Consider the following 17406-nt stretch of genomic DNA (forward strand, 5'->3'; position numbering starts at 1 on the left):
TGGGGGAGAATAGCCAAGAACATCACTACTTCCTCTAGGTGCAGCTTTTGGAGGAATATTGTGAAAGGATGGGAAGAGTTTTGTGGGTGTATTTATCCATAAAGAAAAAGGATTTCGTGGGTGTATCTCATTCAAGGTGGCGGGCGGGTGTAGGCTTAGCTTTTGTTGGACAGGTGGAGCAGGGACATGTTGAAGATTATTCCTGAATATATATATTATTTCGTGCCAAAAAGTAGATGATGGTCCAACAGTTTAGGAGGTTACATGAGGAGAGTGTTATTTGGGATCTCAATTTTTTTAGGAACTTTCAGGACTCAGAGATAGTGGTATTTCAAAGTCTACTTAAAATGTTACAAGCAAACCTTACTCGTTGAGAGCCAGGATTCTTGGGATGGCAGTTAGGAAGCAGTGGGCGATTTTCGGTGAAGAGTTACTACTGCAGGTTGCTAGTTAGAGAGAAGTTAGATTTCCCTCATCTATCCTTTTGGATACCTAATGCGCGAAGAAAGGTATATTTTCTTGCTTGGTTGGCTGCTAGAGATGCAATTCTTACGGCCGAAGACTTGAAGAAAAGGAGGATTACATATGTTAGTTGGTGCTTCATGTGTAAACACTCGAGGGAGGGCGTGGATTATCTCTTGTGACATATTAGGTAGCGCCACGTCTGTGGTGGGAGCTTTTTATATGGTTCCATATGCAATGAACTATGGTTGGGTACTATGAAAGATGCTTTATTATGGTAGTTCTTCAGAAGAGGAAAGCGAAGACGCCTGTCATAGGATGTTGCTCCATTAGCACTTATGTGGATTGTATGGAGGGAAAAGAAGTATGAGATCTTTTGACGGGAAAGGGCATGGCTTTGTACTTCTGAGGAATATCCTCTTGTTTTAATGCCTTTTTATGTTTTTCGTAGAGATTCATATCTTTTACTTTTTGATATACCTCTTATCTTTGGGTTTCGGATTATGGGCCACTTTACCAATGCCTCATCAGCGGACGAGCTGTTATTATCATATTATTTCTTAGTAGATTTGAATTATGAAGTAAGACCATTTGAACTGCCACGTGTCAGTCAGCTCGGGAAGTGAAGAAGAACGAGCTGCCCTTCTATGATCTTCAACATCGTCTTTCTCCATCCCCTCGATGACATTAAGATTTCGATGAGTATCCCAATTTCAACATCTTGTACTGGTCATAGCCCAGGTGGGTACTGGTATTAAATATTTTAGTTCGCCTACTTGAATCAATACTTTTCATAATCTGATAACAATGCCTAGTGGCTCTATCGCTTCGAGAATCAGCCACATCCATCATCGTTTTTACCAAATAGTGAGTCCGACCATCTGGATCTTGGTTCAGCTTACTACGAGGATCTTGCATTCAGCAATCTAATCAATATAAAGGGCATCAAAGATCTTTGACTAGGTTTGAGCTATAAATCTTACACTTATCTATTATTATAAAGGGAAGAGATGAGATAGATCTTAATTACATGGATGGGAGTTGTCTCAGAAGAACTAAAAGTTCTTGAAATTAATATAAACTTAACTCCGCTTGACTAAGAGCATAACACAATATAAGAAAAAATTCTATACAAGCAATACCAACTACTTTAAATGAAGGCTTAGTTGTTGTTATTAGGTCTGGATATGGAGAAGTGTGAGATTTAGATAACCTTAAGTTTTAGAGAAGCCTTAAGTTCCTTAAAAGACATATTTTACCAGTATTGGAATGAGTTGAGCCCGAATAGAGTGAAATAGATATAGATGATTCACCTAGGCAGCTGCGACTTATCTGGGACGTGATTGATGTTTATGTAAATAGTAGTTCCATTTTCTAGTATCTTTTGGTATTCACGTGCAATACTGTGTGCCTTAACTAATTCAAAAAATATATTAAAAAAGTAGAGGAAAGAAATTCCTTGCCCATCTATGTAGGGATGGGACATACAGCCTCTGCAGAAGCTGTAACATTGTTTTGGTTTTCCAGGGTGTCACTGTTGCCAGTGCTGTTTTGAGTGTGAAAAATTCTCTGGCCTCTTCCCCTGCTCAATCATCGGTATGGTTTGCTTTTTTTCCTTATCTCTTTCCTCTTTTGGCATTACGTGGGCTTTTGGATGGAAACATTTGAGCACAGTGTAACCCAAAAGATTTGAGCGCAGTTTGTTACACATTTTTCTTTCCCGTTGCTAGTAAGGCAGGCAGTGGTTACTTGGAAGGCTAGTAGTATGGCACTATGGTTCTGACTTGTACTATTTCCTTTAAGCTAGATACCGTGATTGTGGTCATGTAGATTAGTTCACTTGGTAGTTGGTACTCTTTGTTTTGATTGTTGTATGCCTTATCGAATTGATTTTCATCTTCTGCATTTATTCCAATTTGTATTTTACTACTTAGAAGTTCTACTGTTTTGATGCTTAAGGCAATGGATGTCCGTTGGAACTTTTCCCAATATAATGGGGATTATGAGCGATTCTTCTATTAATCTTTGAATCTAAGTGGAAATAATCGTATTATGTCTTTTCTCTTTTGCCCATTTGATTGAAATCTGATGAATAATATCATTTGCCATGAGAACTTTCTCAAAAAAAAAATATCATTTGTCGTGAGAATGGGTTGGAAAGAAAATGATGCATGTGAAAGAATTATTTCAGGCTAATACAACAACATGAAACAAAAGCAACTTGAAAGATATGGTGTCTTTTTTTTTTTTGATGAAAATTTATGGCATCATCAGGTTTTATCTGAGTAACTACTGGAAAATTAGTTATCATAAAACATTATGTGTCTATTAATTCTTACAACTTGGAGAAAGTTTCTGATGGACAAGTCTTGGTAATGCATTGAACTTTCAGAAGCTCAACGATTGATCTACCTTCTCTTGTAGGGTAATTTTTTCTTCTTCAATTGTGATATTGAGTTTTAAAAGTTTGATTTTCTTTCACCTAAAGGAGCTTTTGTTTTTGAGAAAGTAATAATTGTATTGATTAGAATTTCGTGGGTGCAGCAAAAATTCTCTACAAAAGACACACAATCATCTATACAAATAGGAATCTCGTGGGTGAAGCAAAATTAACTTAAAACAGAAAGCTATTTCTCAAATGTACAAAGTTTTCCACCCTTTGAAAAACTTTCCTATTCCCACTTAGAAATCCTGTTCCTCTCCTTCCAAAGAACCCATATGTGAGCTAATGTATATAGATTCCATTCCTGCAAGGCCAGTCGTGTAGCATGTTCTTCTATGTTCTTGACATTGGCAGTCCACACTGTATGCGGAATCAGCTCAAGACTATATGTCACAACTAAGTAGCAATTTGCCAATGCAATAATTTTCTGGTCTTAAATATGCCATGTATTTCCTACAAGGAAGTGTCATTAAGGGTAAAATGGAAATGTTGAAACCAAAAACTTACTAAATATGGAAAGACAAGATATTTCTTTGAAACAGAATAAAAAGGAAGTAAGACTCATAAATTTGAAATGGAGGGAGTATGAAGGGCTGCAAACACTTTCAAAGAAATGACTCCTATGTCGTCTTTCTAGTATTGTGCTGATCTCCTTCCAGCTATTCATGGTTCAAGACAATTTGGCCTAAAGATAAATACTATCACGTCGGTACTCCAAGAATCGATGCAAATATTTGCGACGAAATATGTCTTTGGCAATTTCACTGGAAGATATCTGTTTTACTGTTTGTGGCTGAAAACAATCTCAAGCCTCATAACAAATATTATCCCTTTTGTACTCTGAAACAACACAAACATTTCATGGAAATATGTCTGCTTCCTTATTATTTTATACTATTGTTTTTAGCTATAGGCATATCTACTATATAAAAAAGAACGATATATATCCTACATCTTACTAATCATGGTCAAAGACACACTCAAGTCTAACAACAAAATATTTTTCCCTTTTGTACTATTGGGTATAGACAAACATTTCACTGAAATACAATGTCTTTGTCATCGTTTAATATTATGAATATATGTTTCCTACTGTTCTTGGCTGAAGATACTTAAGCCTAAAGTTATAGGTTCATCTTTTTTCAAAATTGATATGTTTTTAAGTTTGTGAATATATTAAAATACAAAATTTCCCCTGAAGCAGCCAGAATTGAAGGAGCAGCGTCTACTTCTCAAAGTTTCTGAGGAGGTGTAGCATGTGTATGGTTCTTATGATGCCACTTCCTCAAACTGACCATCCAAAACCCCAAAATACACAAATAATTTCAATCTCTACCGCCTTTCTCCTTTCTCCCCATATCTCTTTGATGCAACTGTTGAATTGTTTTTAAAGACACTTTATTCACCTTTCTTCTACATTTCTGATGTTAATACTATGATATTTATTTTCTTGTTTCATTGGCTAAAGTAAAGTTTGAGACCCATTCTTTCCAAATTTATAGGGTTCATTAGCTTACCTAGCATTGCCAATGTAAAGAACTAATTGATGGTTTTCTTTCAAGGTGTCTGTAACATCTTCAGCACAGCAAGTTGCTTGTGTTCAGGATCAGGCTGATGAAACAGCATCACAGGACAGTAGCTCTGAAGCAGTTGCAAGGACCCCACCTCCTAAAAGTAGTGCAGTTGCTGCTTCTGCTCCCACAACACCCGCTGGCAGTCATGCAACACAGGGTATTAAACATGCTTCAACTCGAAAGCTCTATGATACATCAATTTATTTTTTTGTTTTCTTCAGAACCTCTGATGTGGTTTCTTGGAACATGCAGGTGCTGTTGCTGCTTTATCTCCAACTAGCATGTCTAATGCGATAAAAGAAGATGATGTGACAAGCTTCCCTGGTCGAAAGCCTTCCCCTGCTCTTAATGAAACTGCTTTAAGGGGTGTCAATAGAGGTTCGCTATCTAACCAACCCGTGGCTAGTATTACACTTGGTTCTGGTGGTGCAGCTACTGGGAATGGAGGTCTAGGAGCTGTTCCTTCAGCTTCTGAAGTCACGAAGAGAAATACCTTAGGTTCCGAGGATAGGCTTGGAAGTAGTGCCATGGGTCAGGCTTTGGTATCCCCTCTGGCTAACAGAATGATGATGTCACAAGCAGCTAAGGCTACAGATGGAATTGGTGTTGCTGATGGGGCAAATCCTGGTGATGCTACGATGACTGGTAGGGTTTTCTCTCCTTCTGTTGGTCCTGGTATGCAATGGAGGCCTGGCAGTTCCTTTCAGAATCAAAATGAAGCGGTATGTTTTCCTTTTTATCATTTATGCGAGCTCTCAATTGCCACTTAAATTTTTACCTGTTTGTTCGTTTATCGCATGCTACAAGTTTAAAAATCAAAGTTATTAGCCCCTCAAATATGTCATTAAATGCTGACGTAGTCCTTAAAAACTATTCCTGACCTTGGTATCTGCTTTGCTTGTTGGAAATTGCTTTTATTCTATGTATCTTCGTTCCTAGCTGGAGAGAGTATATGAAAACTATAGCACCTCATCCATGTTGAAAGAGAATATGTCACCTAAAATTGATAGGGGGTGCTGTCACTAAGAAAATCTTTCTCAATAGTTATGGATTGCTGTAAGGATACGACGGATTTCCCATGCATGATCCCAAGTATGTTTCAAGTTTAGTTTCTTTTTCATGTTGATAACATACTTTGGGGTGTGATTTAATCTATAAGTTTCTAACTTTTTGTCCAAGACCACTATATATTCAATTGCTTCAACAGGTATCATTCGAGTTCAATATGTTTCTTGTGCTTTCAGGGCCAATTCCGTGGAAGAACAGAAATTGCACCTGACCAGAGGGAGAAGTTCTTGCAACGATTTCAGCAAGTACAACAGCAGGGTCAGAGTAATCTTCTTGGTATACCTCCACTTAGTGGAGGAAACCTTAAGCAGTTCTCGTCCCAACAACAGAATCCACTTCTGCCACAGGTGCTGTTTAATGTTTGTTCATGACATTTGTTTCTTATGGTTGGTTGCATTACTTGTTTCCCTTCATCGCATGATTTTGTTACTTTAGCACCATAATTAACTCTGCCTTTTTTCACTATGCACCTCCTTTTTTGTCGATTCTCTTGTCTTCCTTGTTAACATTTTCTTTGGGAAGTATTGCTTTTAGACCCAGTGGACTTGTTATTATATGACAAAATTCTTTGGAGTTAAAAACAAAAATACTCTTTGGCCTGGGTTCTGCCCTGGCCATTGAGAATTTTAGAAAGGGCTTTCCTTCTGGGTAAAGCCCTAAAAAAATTTCAAAAATAAAAATAAAAAACACTCTTACTTTCAAACCCTAGTATATAGCATCAAGGAATCATCTAGATTTCGTTCTGTAGATTCTACATCAGTTGAAAATATCAACTCTATGGCATTGTTTTAACACCATGTGAATTTGCTAGTTTGGTACCCTAAAAGGAGGAGATAATCCGATTAAGTAAAAAGAGAGGAAATATAGTGAGTTGGGAAGAACTTGAGAATCTGCTGCTGTCTTTGGGCTTATTGCACATTATTACTTGTTGCATTGGTTTCTTCCATCCTCATATGCTGGTTACTTGGTCTTATTATGTGCTCTTACCTTATTTCATAATTTCAGTTCAATTCTCAAAGCTCCTCTGTCTCTCCTCAACTTGGACTGGGAGTTGGAGTCCAAGCATCTAGTATTAACAGTGTTGCCTCGTCTGCATCTTTGCAGCAACAGCCAGGTGTGACACATTATTTATTTAATCAGTAGCCTTTGATATCAGTAGGATCTAGGTTTGACGGTGATGGTGAATGGACATCTTTTGGCGTCAATTTCTGTCATATGATTGCCTTCTGTATTGAGCCCATTTGGGGCTTGGCTGAGTTGAAACATAATTTAATTTGTGAGGCTTGATTCATTTGGTTCACTCCTTTCCTGCTTCTTCAAAAAAAAAAACAAGTGGATTTCCCTTTTTGTTTATTGTTTATGAATTGAGATTAATCTTTTTATTTTTATTCTGGATAAAAAGAAAAATCTTCTGTCATATATTTTTTGGTTTGTCTCATAGAATATGAAAATCACGAGGAAAGTCCATCTTTTGTACCTACTGTCCCTTTTCTCTGCCTTCCGTTTTGAAGTTCTTTGTTTTGCTTTTTCATTCTTGCAATTTGATATTTGTTGTTATCTTTCCGTGCCTTCTTGATAATAAGAAACACATAGTATTAGTTAATGAAGAAACCAAGGCTAATATTCTAGTGGTATTTGATGGTGTCTTCCACACAACAGGTGTGAGTTCGGTTCTACTAGCCCCCTTTCCTTTCCCCAATCCTCCTATGTAATAGAAAAAGGAAAAAGAGTAACCATTTTTTTTCTATTTAAACCTTTTAATTGTGTTCCTTGAAAAGGGAAGTAAGCCGATGAGAGTGATCACATGTGAAGACTAGATCTACTTTGATCTTCTTTTACGGTTTTTAAATTAACTAATCTGTCGGACTTCTGTCTAGGAATCTGACAATTTATTTTTGGATTCTCATTACATTGCTAATTGCTAAGAGTGGATATATTCATGTTAGTCAATGGTGTCATTACGCCTTTTCAAAACTAGAAAAACTGTCAAACTCAATACATTGGCATATGTTTATGTTTAAAGACTATCACTCCTAATGAATAAATTGCTAAAATTTATTTGAAGTGAATAGAATGGCTTTTAGAAAATTCTGAGGAAAAAACTTAAAAATATTAGTAGGTTATTAAGTGTCCCTTGTTGTTTGAGAGTATGAGTTGTTGTCTCCTCATATGGTTTTGGGCATTCCTCCCCCCCCTTGAGCTAGCAATTTGGGTTGAGGTAGCCCAGGGCCCCTTTTCTTATCAAAAATCAATGCGGACCATCTCAGTTCTTGGTTTACCAATGATGGTAACCCATCTTATGCTGTCCACGATCCAAATATTCAGTCCTGGGCATGCGGCAGGGTGTTAACTATTAAGTGACCCACATTGGCAGAGGAAAATATGGTCTTGTGCAATCTTCATTTCAGGTACTAGCATTTGGGGTTGAGTTAGGCCCAATGTCAATTTTCTTAACATAGGTGATAATGACTTAAAGTTTTGGGATGTGAAGTGTAGTGAAAAAAACAATTAGCCCAATGACAGCTGGTAAGACAATTTTGGGTTTAATCTTTAATGCATGGCCAAGTGTCATGAGAATTTATTTTGGGTATTGCAACTTTGTTGGTAGTATGGATGAATTATTAGTTTTTGGGTTTATCAGTGTATCCTCAACTCAAGTATATGTACATGAAGTACATGGAGGTGGCAGAAATGAAATATCCCTGCATGAGATGCTGACTTCAACAATCATGCAGACATTAACAGTACTTGGAAGCAAAAGTTTCCTCCCCAATCTCCAATATATGTTGGTCTTAACAATAAAATTTCTGTGAGCCTTTGATTTCCGGAACTCACAAGTCTTTTTCTTCCTCTTTTAGTTTCTTTTATGGATTTAAGTACGTGGAGCCACCTGTGACTTTTAACTGTGATTGGATTTATGAGAATTCTGTAAAATTCCATGGGGAGATAGGTAGAGAAATAGTTAATGCTCTAGCTAAATTTACCCTTATAAGGTTAATCCTGATACATCTCCATTTTTGTGGAGCTATCGCCACTTGGTCTTGTTAACCACATGGACAAAATTGCCTTTCTCATCATCCATTCATCTGATTTGCTATATAAATTCAAGAACTGGTAATTTTGTTGACAAATTATAGATCTGGTAGGTCTGAGGAGAGGTAGAAGTAGGCCAAATAAATATCGGGGATAAGTGATTAGGCAGGACATGGCACTGCTCCAGCTTATCAAGGATATGACCCTTGATAGGAGGGTGTGGAGGTCAAGAATTAGGCTAGAAGGTTAGTAGGTAGTCGAGAATATTTTTTCTCCGTACCAGTAGTATTAGTATTAGTCTTGTATTTTCTTATTGTTAGGTTTCTACCTATCATTTCTTTCGCTTCGGTTTTCTTATTATCTTGCTTTTGTTACTGCTTGTTGTTAATGCTTTTTTTTTTGTATCTTTACTTGAGTCGAGGTCTATTGGAATCCATCTCCCTACCTTCTCAAAGTAGGGGGAAGGTGCGTACACACTACGCTCCCGACACCTCACATGTGGGATTATACTGGGTTTTTTGTTGTTGTTGTTTGGAACTAGTAATAGGATTCAAGATGCTTTGAGCTCACTTTCTTTTGAGCAAATTGCGTCATAGCAGTATGTAGACATACCTCACCTTCCAGTATAGATCAAGTTCCAGAATTCATTAGATAAACGCTAGTTATTTCACCACGCCATTTAGATCAACAACAACATACCCAGTAAAATTCCACTAGTGGGGTCTGGGGAGGGTAGAATGTACGCTGACCTTTCCCCTACCCCGGAAGGTAGAGAGGCTGTTTCCGGGAGACCCGCGGCTCAATAAAAGAGACAATAATATCAGAAAAGAAACAAAAGAAAAGGTCCGTCACACAAAAGAAGACAAAAAGGTAATAACAGTATCGTAAGAGACAACAAATAAGTGAAAGGGAAATAACACAATAATATGCAAAACAACAAAATAATGTGGACAAAGCATAGACCGCTAACAGACCTAGACAAAACTCTATCAGACTACCCGGTACAAAGAGGGAAAAACTCTCCACTACCCGCTAGCCTACAATCCTAATGCTCGACCTCCACATGTTCCTATCAAGAGCCATGTCCTCGGAAATCTGAAGTCACGCCATGTCCTGCCCGATCACCTCGCCCTAATACTTCTTAGGCAGCCCTCTACCTCTTCTTGTACTTGCCAAAGCCAACCGCTCGCACCTCCTAACTGGGCATCTATGGTTCTCCTCTGCACATGCCCGAACCAGCTAAGCCTCGCTTCCCACCACGCCATTCAGATCAAGTCTTAAAATTCATAAGATAAACACAAGGTGCTCTTTTACTATGGATTAGACATTGTTGTTATCTCCGTCATCACCTATTGGGTGACAATGCCACCAACACTTGCATTGAGATTATTGATTTGCTTATCTCCGTTTTCTTTTTTCTCGTGGATCTTAAATCCCAGTCCCAATTTTTTGCTGCTGTTGTCTTTAATTTTTGGACTTGTCACCCTTTTTCCAATTTATTTGGCCTTGCCTATTAGGAGAATAGAATTATTGTTAGTTTCAGTCTTTCAGATGAGGTACGAATGGGACTGCGAGGAGGGAGGACCTATCGTAATGGTCTTATTGTCCAGAAAATTATCGTTAGAGTTAGATTATGTATAAGAGGAGATAGCTCCACTTGTGATAATGGTCTTGTGTACCTAATGGACAGCTGAAAGAAAAAAAAAATTAAAAAAGAAATTATAGTGGTATTTTCTGTAGCATATTGAAGCAAAAGATTGTCCTACAATATTCTTTGATTACATGGATGCTTATGCTTTTATAAATACAATGGTTGCAGATGCAGGCCACTCAAAAGTTGAAGACTTGCAGCAACAACAGACTTTGCCTGAAGATTCTTCTGCAGATTCTGCTGCAAATCCTGGGCCCGGGAAAAATCTTTTGAATGAGGATGATATGAAGGCTTCATATGGACTAGATAACCCAGTGAGTTGAATGCCATTAACTGATCTGACTTCCAATATTAAGTTCATTTACTTTATCTCATTAATCGTTAGTTTTAGTTTATGGCATGTTGATTCTTAACTTACTGTATTTTTAATGTTGCGCCAAATTATTTTTTATTAGTGATTTACAGTAACATATCTTAGAAGCCTATTACTCACTTTACATGAGAGCATGTGGTTGTGTGATATATTAACTGGATACTACTCAAGTTTGATACAAGAGCCTGAGTAAAATGTGGAGTTCTGGAGGAGGTATTTTTGGAATCACTAGGCAAAAATAGTTTAGTGCTGAATGAATCAGAAGAACTGGTTTGGCTCCATGGATCCATCTTTCTATTGGATGGCTTTGAAGGGATGCTTCAAGGTGTTAAGGTCATCGTTGGAGGCAGAAAGGTAGATTCAGGAGGCTGAGTATTCTCTTAAAATTAAGCTTCTTCCGCGGGGTGGATTAGAGAATAAAAGGAGGAATATGATTGTGGATTTAGAGTAGGGACTTCAAGTGATTGATAGAAAGTTGAGGATTCTGGTCTCTTTTACTATCTAATTCGAATCTCTCCCTCCCTCCCTCCCTCCCTCTCTCTCTCCCCCTCCCTCCCTCTCTCTCTCCTTCCTTTACTCGAAATCTTTGGTTTGAGACTAGACAAGCAATTTGGGTATTGCTAAAGGGTATGGTTAATGACTTGAGATTAGATAAGCAATTAGGATTGCTAAGATGAAGTATGTCAGGGATTTGATGCTAAGGAGGTTATTTAAAGAGCACTGACTCAATTGACCATATTAAAAATTACATTGCTTGAGAAAAGGAGAATAACCCATGTAGTATTCAAGGCACTTGGAACTACAAGGAAGCCGTTCTTCCCAATGGTTAGCTAATCTTCAATACAGTTGTAAAGCGCGAATTGTTTTTTGCAGGAGTAAAGGTTTTTCTATCTGCTCAATGAAATCCTTTACTCAGATAAAGACACATTTCTGAATGGTCGATATTACTACATGAGAATGTCATCCCTCTTTCTTTTTTTGATAACATAAATAATTTTATTAATGTTGGGGGAATTCCCGTATACAAGTTGTACACCAAAAAATAGAGAAACCTACATCAAAAAGATGGTTCTCTACAAAAGTCGCCTACTTATTTGTACAAATAAGAACTGGTAAATCAAAAAGTAGCTGGACACAGATTACTCCTCAGTCCTCACATGTATAAAATCACTCTTGGTCCTTTCAAAAGCTCTCCTATTCCTTTCCCTCTCTTAATGAGATTGTCATGGATCAAAACCACCTCTTTTGCTAGTAGCCAAGTGAAATAGGCTATCTTGTATGGGATCTTCACTTTCCAAATATGCTTCCATGGCCAATTGGCTATCTGCTGATTGGGTTAGTTCAAGATCTTATATGCTGCGTTCACCTTGTAGATGCCCCTATTGTGTCCCTGCCAACATAAACGGTCTATTCCATTCTGTATGCCTTTGAACTCTTCTAGCTTCTTATAGAATTCAGTCAACCTGGTCATCTCCCAGTCATTCAAGCCTCTTCTGAATATTAGATCCCAACCTTGAGGTGACTATGTTTCAGCTACTGTCTTCTGATGATTAAGAGCCAAGTCATGTATATCCAGGAAGAGTTCCATTAAACAACCATCTCCCAGCCAGTTATCTTTCCAAAAGGAAGTTTTTTCCCCATTCTGCAACTTAATAGATGAATTACTCTTCAATACTGGCCAAAGGTTCCTTATGGATCTCCAAAGGCTGACTCTATATGTAGTGTTCACTTCCTTCGACATCCACTTTCCTTCCTCGTCATATTTAGCTTTGATCACACTTCCCCAATATGTTGGAGGCTCTTGGAAGTACCTCCATAGCCATTTCATCTTGAGAGCCTTGTTTTGTATCTTTAGATTCCTAATGCCTAAGCCACCATGATTTTTACCAACAATAAGAGATTTCCATTTGACCAAATGTATGACCCTTTTTTCTTTATCTCCCTGCCACAAGAAATTCCTTCTGAGTTTGTCAAAGTCTGAATAACCGCAACAGGAATGGGAAAGAGAGATATCATCAAGGTTCGGAGTGCATCTAAGACTGAATTTATAAGGGTAAGTCTACCCCCAAGGGACAAATATTGGGATATTTACCTGGACAGTTTCTTTTTACATTTTTCGATCACATTGTTCCATATCTCCTTGGGTCTGGATTTTGCACCCAAAGGCATTCCCAAATAGATAGTAGGCAGGGACCCCACTTCTCCTCCCAAGATCAATGACAATTACTCCATGTCAGGTACTTCATTGGTAGGATATAGAAAGCTCTTTCTCCCGTTGATATGCAGTCCATACATGCCTTCAATAGAACCAGAATGACTCTCAGAGACCTCAACTGTGTTTCTGCAGCATCGCAAAAAATTAAGGTATCATCAACATACTGCAGATGTGTTACTTCCAAGTTGATGTTTTCATTTCTGGCAACCTCAAACCCCTTAATCAACCCATGGACTATTGCTGACTTGGCCATGTTATTCAGACTTTCCATAGCTAAGATGAAAAGAAAAGGAGACAAGGGATCTCCCTGTCTTAAACCTCTGTAAGCAGGAAAAAAACCTTCAGGTGATCCATTTATGAATGGAAAATTTGACAGCAGAAATGCAATGTTCTATCCATTTGATCCATTTTCCCCAAAGCCCATTCTTGCTAAAATCCTCAGCAAGAACTTCCCGTTGACATGGTCGTACGCCTTTTCAGTATCCAATTTACAAAGAATTCCTGGAAACTTTTGTTTAATTCTAGTGTCCACAGCTTCATTAGCAATTAAAGCAGCATCCATTATCTGTCTTCCTTTGATAAAAGCCATCTGTTGAGAATCCACCGACTTATCTATCACCCTTTTGAGTCGCTTTGTTTGAACTTTTGAGAATAGTTTGTATACACTTATTAAGCTTATAGGCCTACAGTCTCTCAGCTCCTCCGCTCCTGCTTTCTTAGGGATCAAGGCTATATAAGTTGCATTGGAACTTTTCTCAAAAATTCCATGTGACGGAAAATTATAGAAAGCTTCCATAGTGTCATGCTTCACCATAGCGGCACAACCCAACATTTGATAAAGAATCCCATTGTATAACCATCAGGACCAGGGGCTTTGTCGATGGCACACATCTTCAGGCAGCCAAGTACCTCCAATTCATCAAAATTTCTTTGCTACGACTCCTTTTCTTCTTCAGTTATAGCTGGACAAAATTACTAGCAGGCCTCCATTCTCCGTTCTTTGTGTATAAAATCTGGTCAATGTTGTTGCTTCTTTTTTATGTGCATTAGCTACTTTGTGAAAGAAGCTAGTATTCCTGTCACCTTCCTTAAGCCAAAGAGTGCTGGAACTGTGTCTCCATGCTGTTTCTTCATTTTTAATGTGTTCTTCATATTCCATAAGAAGAGCGGCCTTCTTTACTGATTCATCCTCTGTCAAGACTCTAGTGTGTTGTCGAGAGTCCATGGCTGCCAATTGGCTTAGTAGGTCAGCCAAGTACCTCCGATTCATCAAAATTTCTTTGCCACGACTCCTTTTCTTCTTCAGTTATAGCTGGACAAAATTACTAGCAGGCCTCCATTCTCCGTTCTTTGTGTATAAAATCTGGTCAATGTTGTTGCTTCTTTTTTATGTGCATTAGCTACTTTGTGAAAGAAGCTAGTATTCCTGTCACCTTCCTTAAGCCAAAGAGTGCTGGAACTGTGTCTCCATGCTGTTTCTTCATTTTTAATGTGTTCTTCATATTCCATAAGAAGAGCGGCCTTCTTTACTGATTCATCCTCTGTCAAGACTCTAGTGTGTTGTCGAGAGTCCATGGCTGCCAATTGGCTTAGTAGGTTGGTCTTTTGTAGACCCTAATTTCTTCGACTGCTTCTGCTCCGTTCCTCAAGTTTACCCTTGAGTGCCTTGAGTTTACAAGCTAGGATGTAATCTGGTTTCCCAGAAAACTCAAAAGAGGTCCACTATTCTCTAACTCTGTCTACAAAGCCTTCACTCTCTGGCCACCAGTTATCAAACTTAAAATATGATTTGTCTTGTTCCCAGGAGCCACAATGTTGTGATACAGGAGGAGGAGCATGGTCTGATACTATCCTTTGAAGAAGAGCTTGCTTGATGTTTCAGAAGCTATCCTCTCACTCTTTAGAAATTAGTATTCTATCAATTCTAGAAGCATCGGCATGGTTATCCCCTTTGAACCATGTAAGGTACCCCTTTCCAATTGTAAGTCAATCAAATTCATATCCTCTATAAAATCTGAGAACTCCACCATTGCTTTGGATCTCCTTGTACAATTCCTTTTCTCGGAAGGAAACCCAAAGACATTGAAATCACCACAAACAGCCCAAAGACCATCCATCAAACCTCTAACTGCGCCTATTTCCCTCCAAACACGCCTCCTTTCATAATTACAATTTGGAGCATATACCCCTGTTACGTGACATTCAAAATTTTGCAAAATAGCCACAAATTTGCAAGTTAAGGTGTATGCTCCAACCTGTAACACCTCCCCTTGCCATATTCTACTATCCCATAGCATTAAGATACCCCCTAGTACCACTAGCTCTCAAACATGCAAATCTTATCCATCTCCCTCCATATATCTGATTAACTAGATCTCTTACTTTCCCTTTCAGTTTTGTCTCCTGAAAACATAGAATATCAGCATTCCATTTTGACAGTAGACTCTTCACTAATTTTATTTTTTTTCCCGATCATTTAAACCCCTTATTCCTATGAGATTAACGTCAACTTTATAATTCAATCAATACACCACTTTTTACCTTCCTTGTGCTATCACTCTTGAATTTAACATCAAAAGAAGTTAGCCCCTTCAATTCTTGAATACCATTGTATCTACACCTCTTAATAGTCACCTTCTGCCTCCATTCCTCTAGCCTTTCTACAGCTGTCGATTTGCATTAATAGTTCAAGAGCTTCTTCTTCATGACCCTGGAAATCAACCCCAAACATTTTTCCCAATTTTATCAAATTTTGATGAACACAAAGTGTCATTTCAAGTAGAAGATTCTGTTATTGTAAGGGTTCAACATCCTCCACTACCCATTCGTCAATATTTGAACCTTCTTGGTGACTGGTTATGGCCCGATTCTTCTCAATTGCACTGTTATCGCCACTAGAATATTCCCCTATCTTGATTATTGCCATGGAGTTTATGTTTTTCTCTGCTTGCATGTCTTCCTCTTCACCATCAGTTTCAGCTGGCAGTTTCCCAGGTTCTGAAGTTGTAGTATTCTTCATTTCTTCCTTTTCTGCCTCTAATGTTAATGAATCGGAATGATTTCTTGTGCATCTCTGTTGTTCCACTTCAGATGCTGCTTTAAGTCTTCAAAGGAAGGATCAAGTCTTTCTTCTTCATTGGGCTCCTTTTATAAGTCATTAAAAATGACCCGGGCTGCAAAATCTGGCCCATAAGTGGTATTCACAGAATCTTAAGCATTGGGCCCAATAGAGTGGCCCAAACTTGTGCTTAAATCTTCTGAAACCCTCTTCTCCTTTGCACGTGCCTTACCCGTTTTTTGTAAAATTATGACAGCGGGCTCTTCACTTGAGTATCTCACGTGATCCTTGCCTATATCACGTGAAACTGCAGGGCTGAATTGACCCATCTCTTTCACATAGGTTGTTTTAGACCATCGATCCTTTGACAGCTTCGGACCTCCGAATTCTTCGGCAATCTCCTTCAGCTCCGACGATCCCAGTTCAAATCGAGTCTTCCTCTCCACCCAAATTGGAATAAAGAACTTGATACCATCTCTCTCAATATCGACCTCGCTAGTTGATCACCGACCATCTACTGATATCTGGATCTTATCCCACTTGAGGTGGTTCTTTAGGTTTGTCTCTTCCTCTGCAGAAATCCATCCGCCGCACAAGTTTCCGACTTTACTGAATATCTTACGCGACCATAGATGTAGTGGGATCCCAAAGCTCTAATCCAAGTGGTTTAATCAGAATGAGAATTAGAGATACAGCCTGCAATAGGGTTCCACCAATCGAGATGCATCTTAAAGTTCTTCCATCTCCATTCTTTTTGAAGAATCTGTTCCGTCATACTCCTATTTGGAAATTCAAGTAGAAACATGTTTCCGGCCATTTGGTACATGTTCACCCCAAAAGCAGCTTTCCCGGTAGCAGAGGTCCATCTCATGATGTCTGATAAGGGTAAGGATGGTATCTCTGTTACCTCTTCCACGAAATACCCTGTTATGCATTTTTTGAGTAAACCAGTATCCTTCATTCCAGATGGCTCCATGATAATGATATCTCCTTTGTTAGCAGTGATGGCAGCTTCTCGAAGAGTATTAGATTGCCACTTACTTTCTCGTACTGCTTTAGCAAACAACTAGTCCTCTTTAAAGGTTCTGCATTGCTCAGTTGAGGGGAGCATTTAATGAACCTTTCTATCTTTAAAGCTATATCTTTCCACCCCGCATTCAATGCTAGCTCAGGAATTATAATAATTGATCTATCATTGCCCAACAGTGAGAGAATACTCATATATCTTCCATAATTATTGAACTTTCTGGTGCAGATGTATTCTGTTCGCTACTCCTTGGTTTTCCCTCTCCTAACCAAATTTCGTTCATCTTTCGGGGCCTCTTTGAGAATACTGCAAATCCATTCCATAATCTTTTTGCTCATTGTTGTCATTCTCATCATGTGATGACTTCTTTCCACCCAATCATACCACATATATATTCTGGAAGTGCATCCTGTAATGTCAAACGATTTGAATCCTGCGTTCAAATAAATTGTCTTCCTCCATGAGAATGAGACTGCATAGGAGATCTTACAAAAGAAAAATA

At 38.5% G+C, this 17406-nt stretch overlaps 1 protein-coding gene across 3 annotated transcripts in view; it reads left to right on the forward strand.

Annotated features, from left to right (window-relative positions):
- Nucleotides 1–17406, forward strand: part of LOC109223334 (general negative regulator of transcription subunit 3) — a 45277-nt gene that overhangs the window by 22496 nt on the left and 5375 nt on the right. For 2 of the 3 annotated variants that reach the window (XM_019387593.1, XM_019387594.1), the window contains exons 8-13: nt 1990–2058; nt 4468–4636; nt 4732–5201; nt 5724–5894; nt 6553–6661; nt 10400–10545. In XM_019387593.1, coding sequence (XP_019243138.1) covers nt 1990–2058; nt 4468–4636; nt 4732–5201; nt 5724–5894; nt 6553–6661; nt 10400–10545 — 1134 coding nt within the window. The remainder of the gene's footprint in view (nt 1–1989; nt 2059–4467; nt 4637–4731; nt 5202–5723; nt 5895–6552; nt 6662–10399; nt 10546–17406) is intronic. The other variant, XM_019387595.1, reaches the window with a different exon arrangement.

The sequence above is a fragment of the Nicotiana attenuata genome, chromosome 3 (assembly GCF_001879085.1).
Source record: "Nicotiana attenuata strain UT chromosome 3, NIATTr2, whole genome shotgun sequence".
In the NCBI taxonomy this organism is placed as follows: domain Eukaryota; kingdom Viridiplantae; phylum Streptophyta; class Magnoliopsida; order Solanales; family Solanaceae; genus Nicotiana; species Nicotiana attenuata.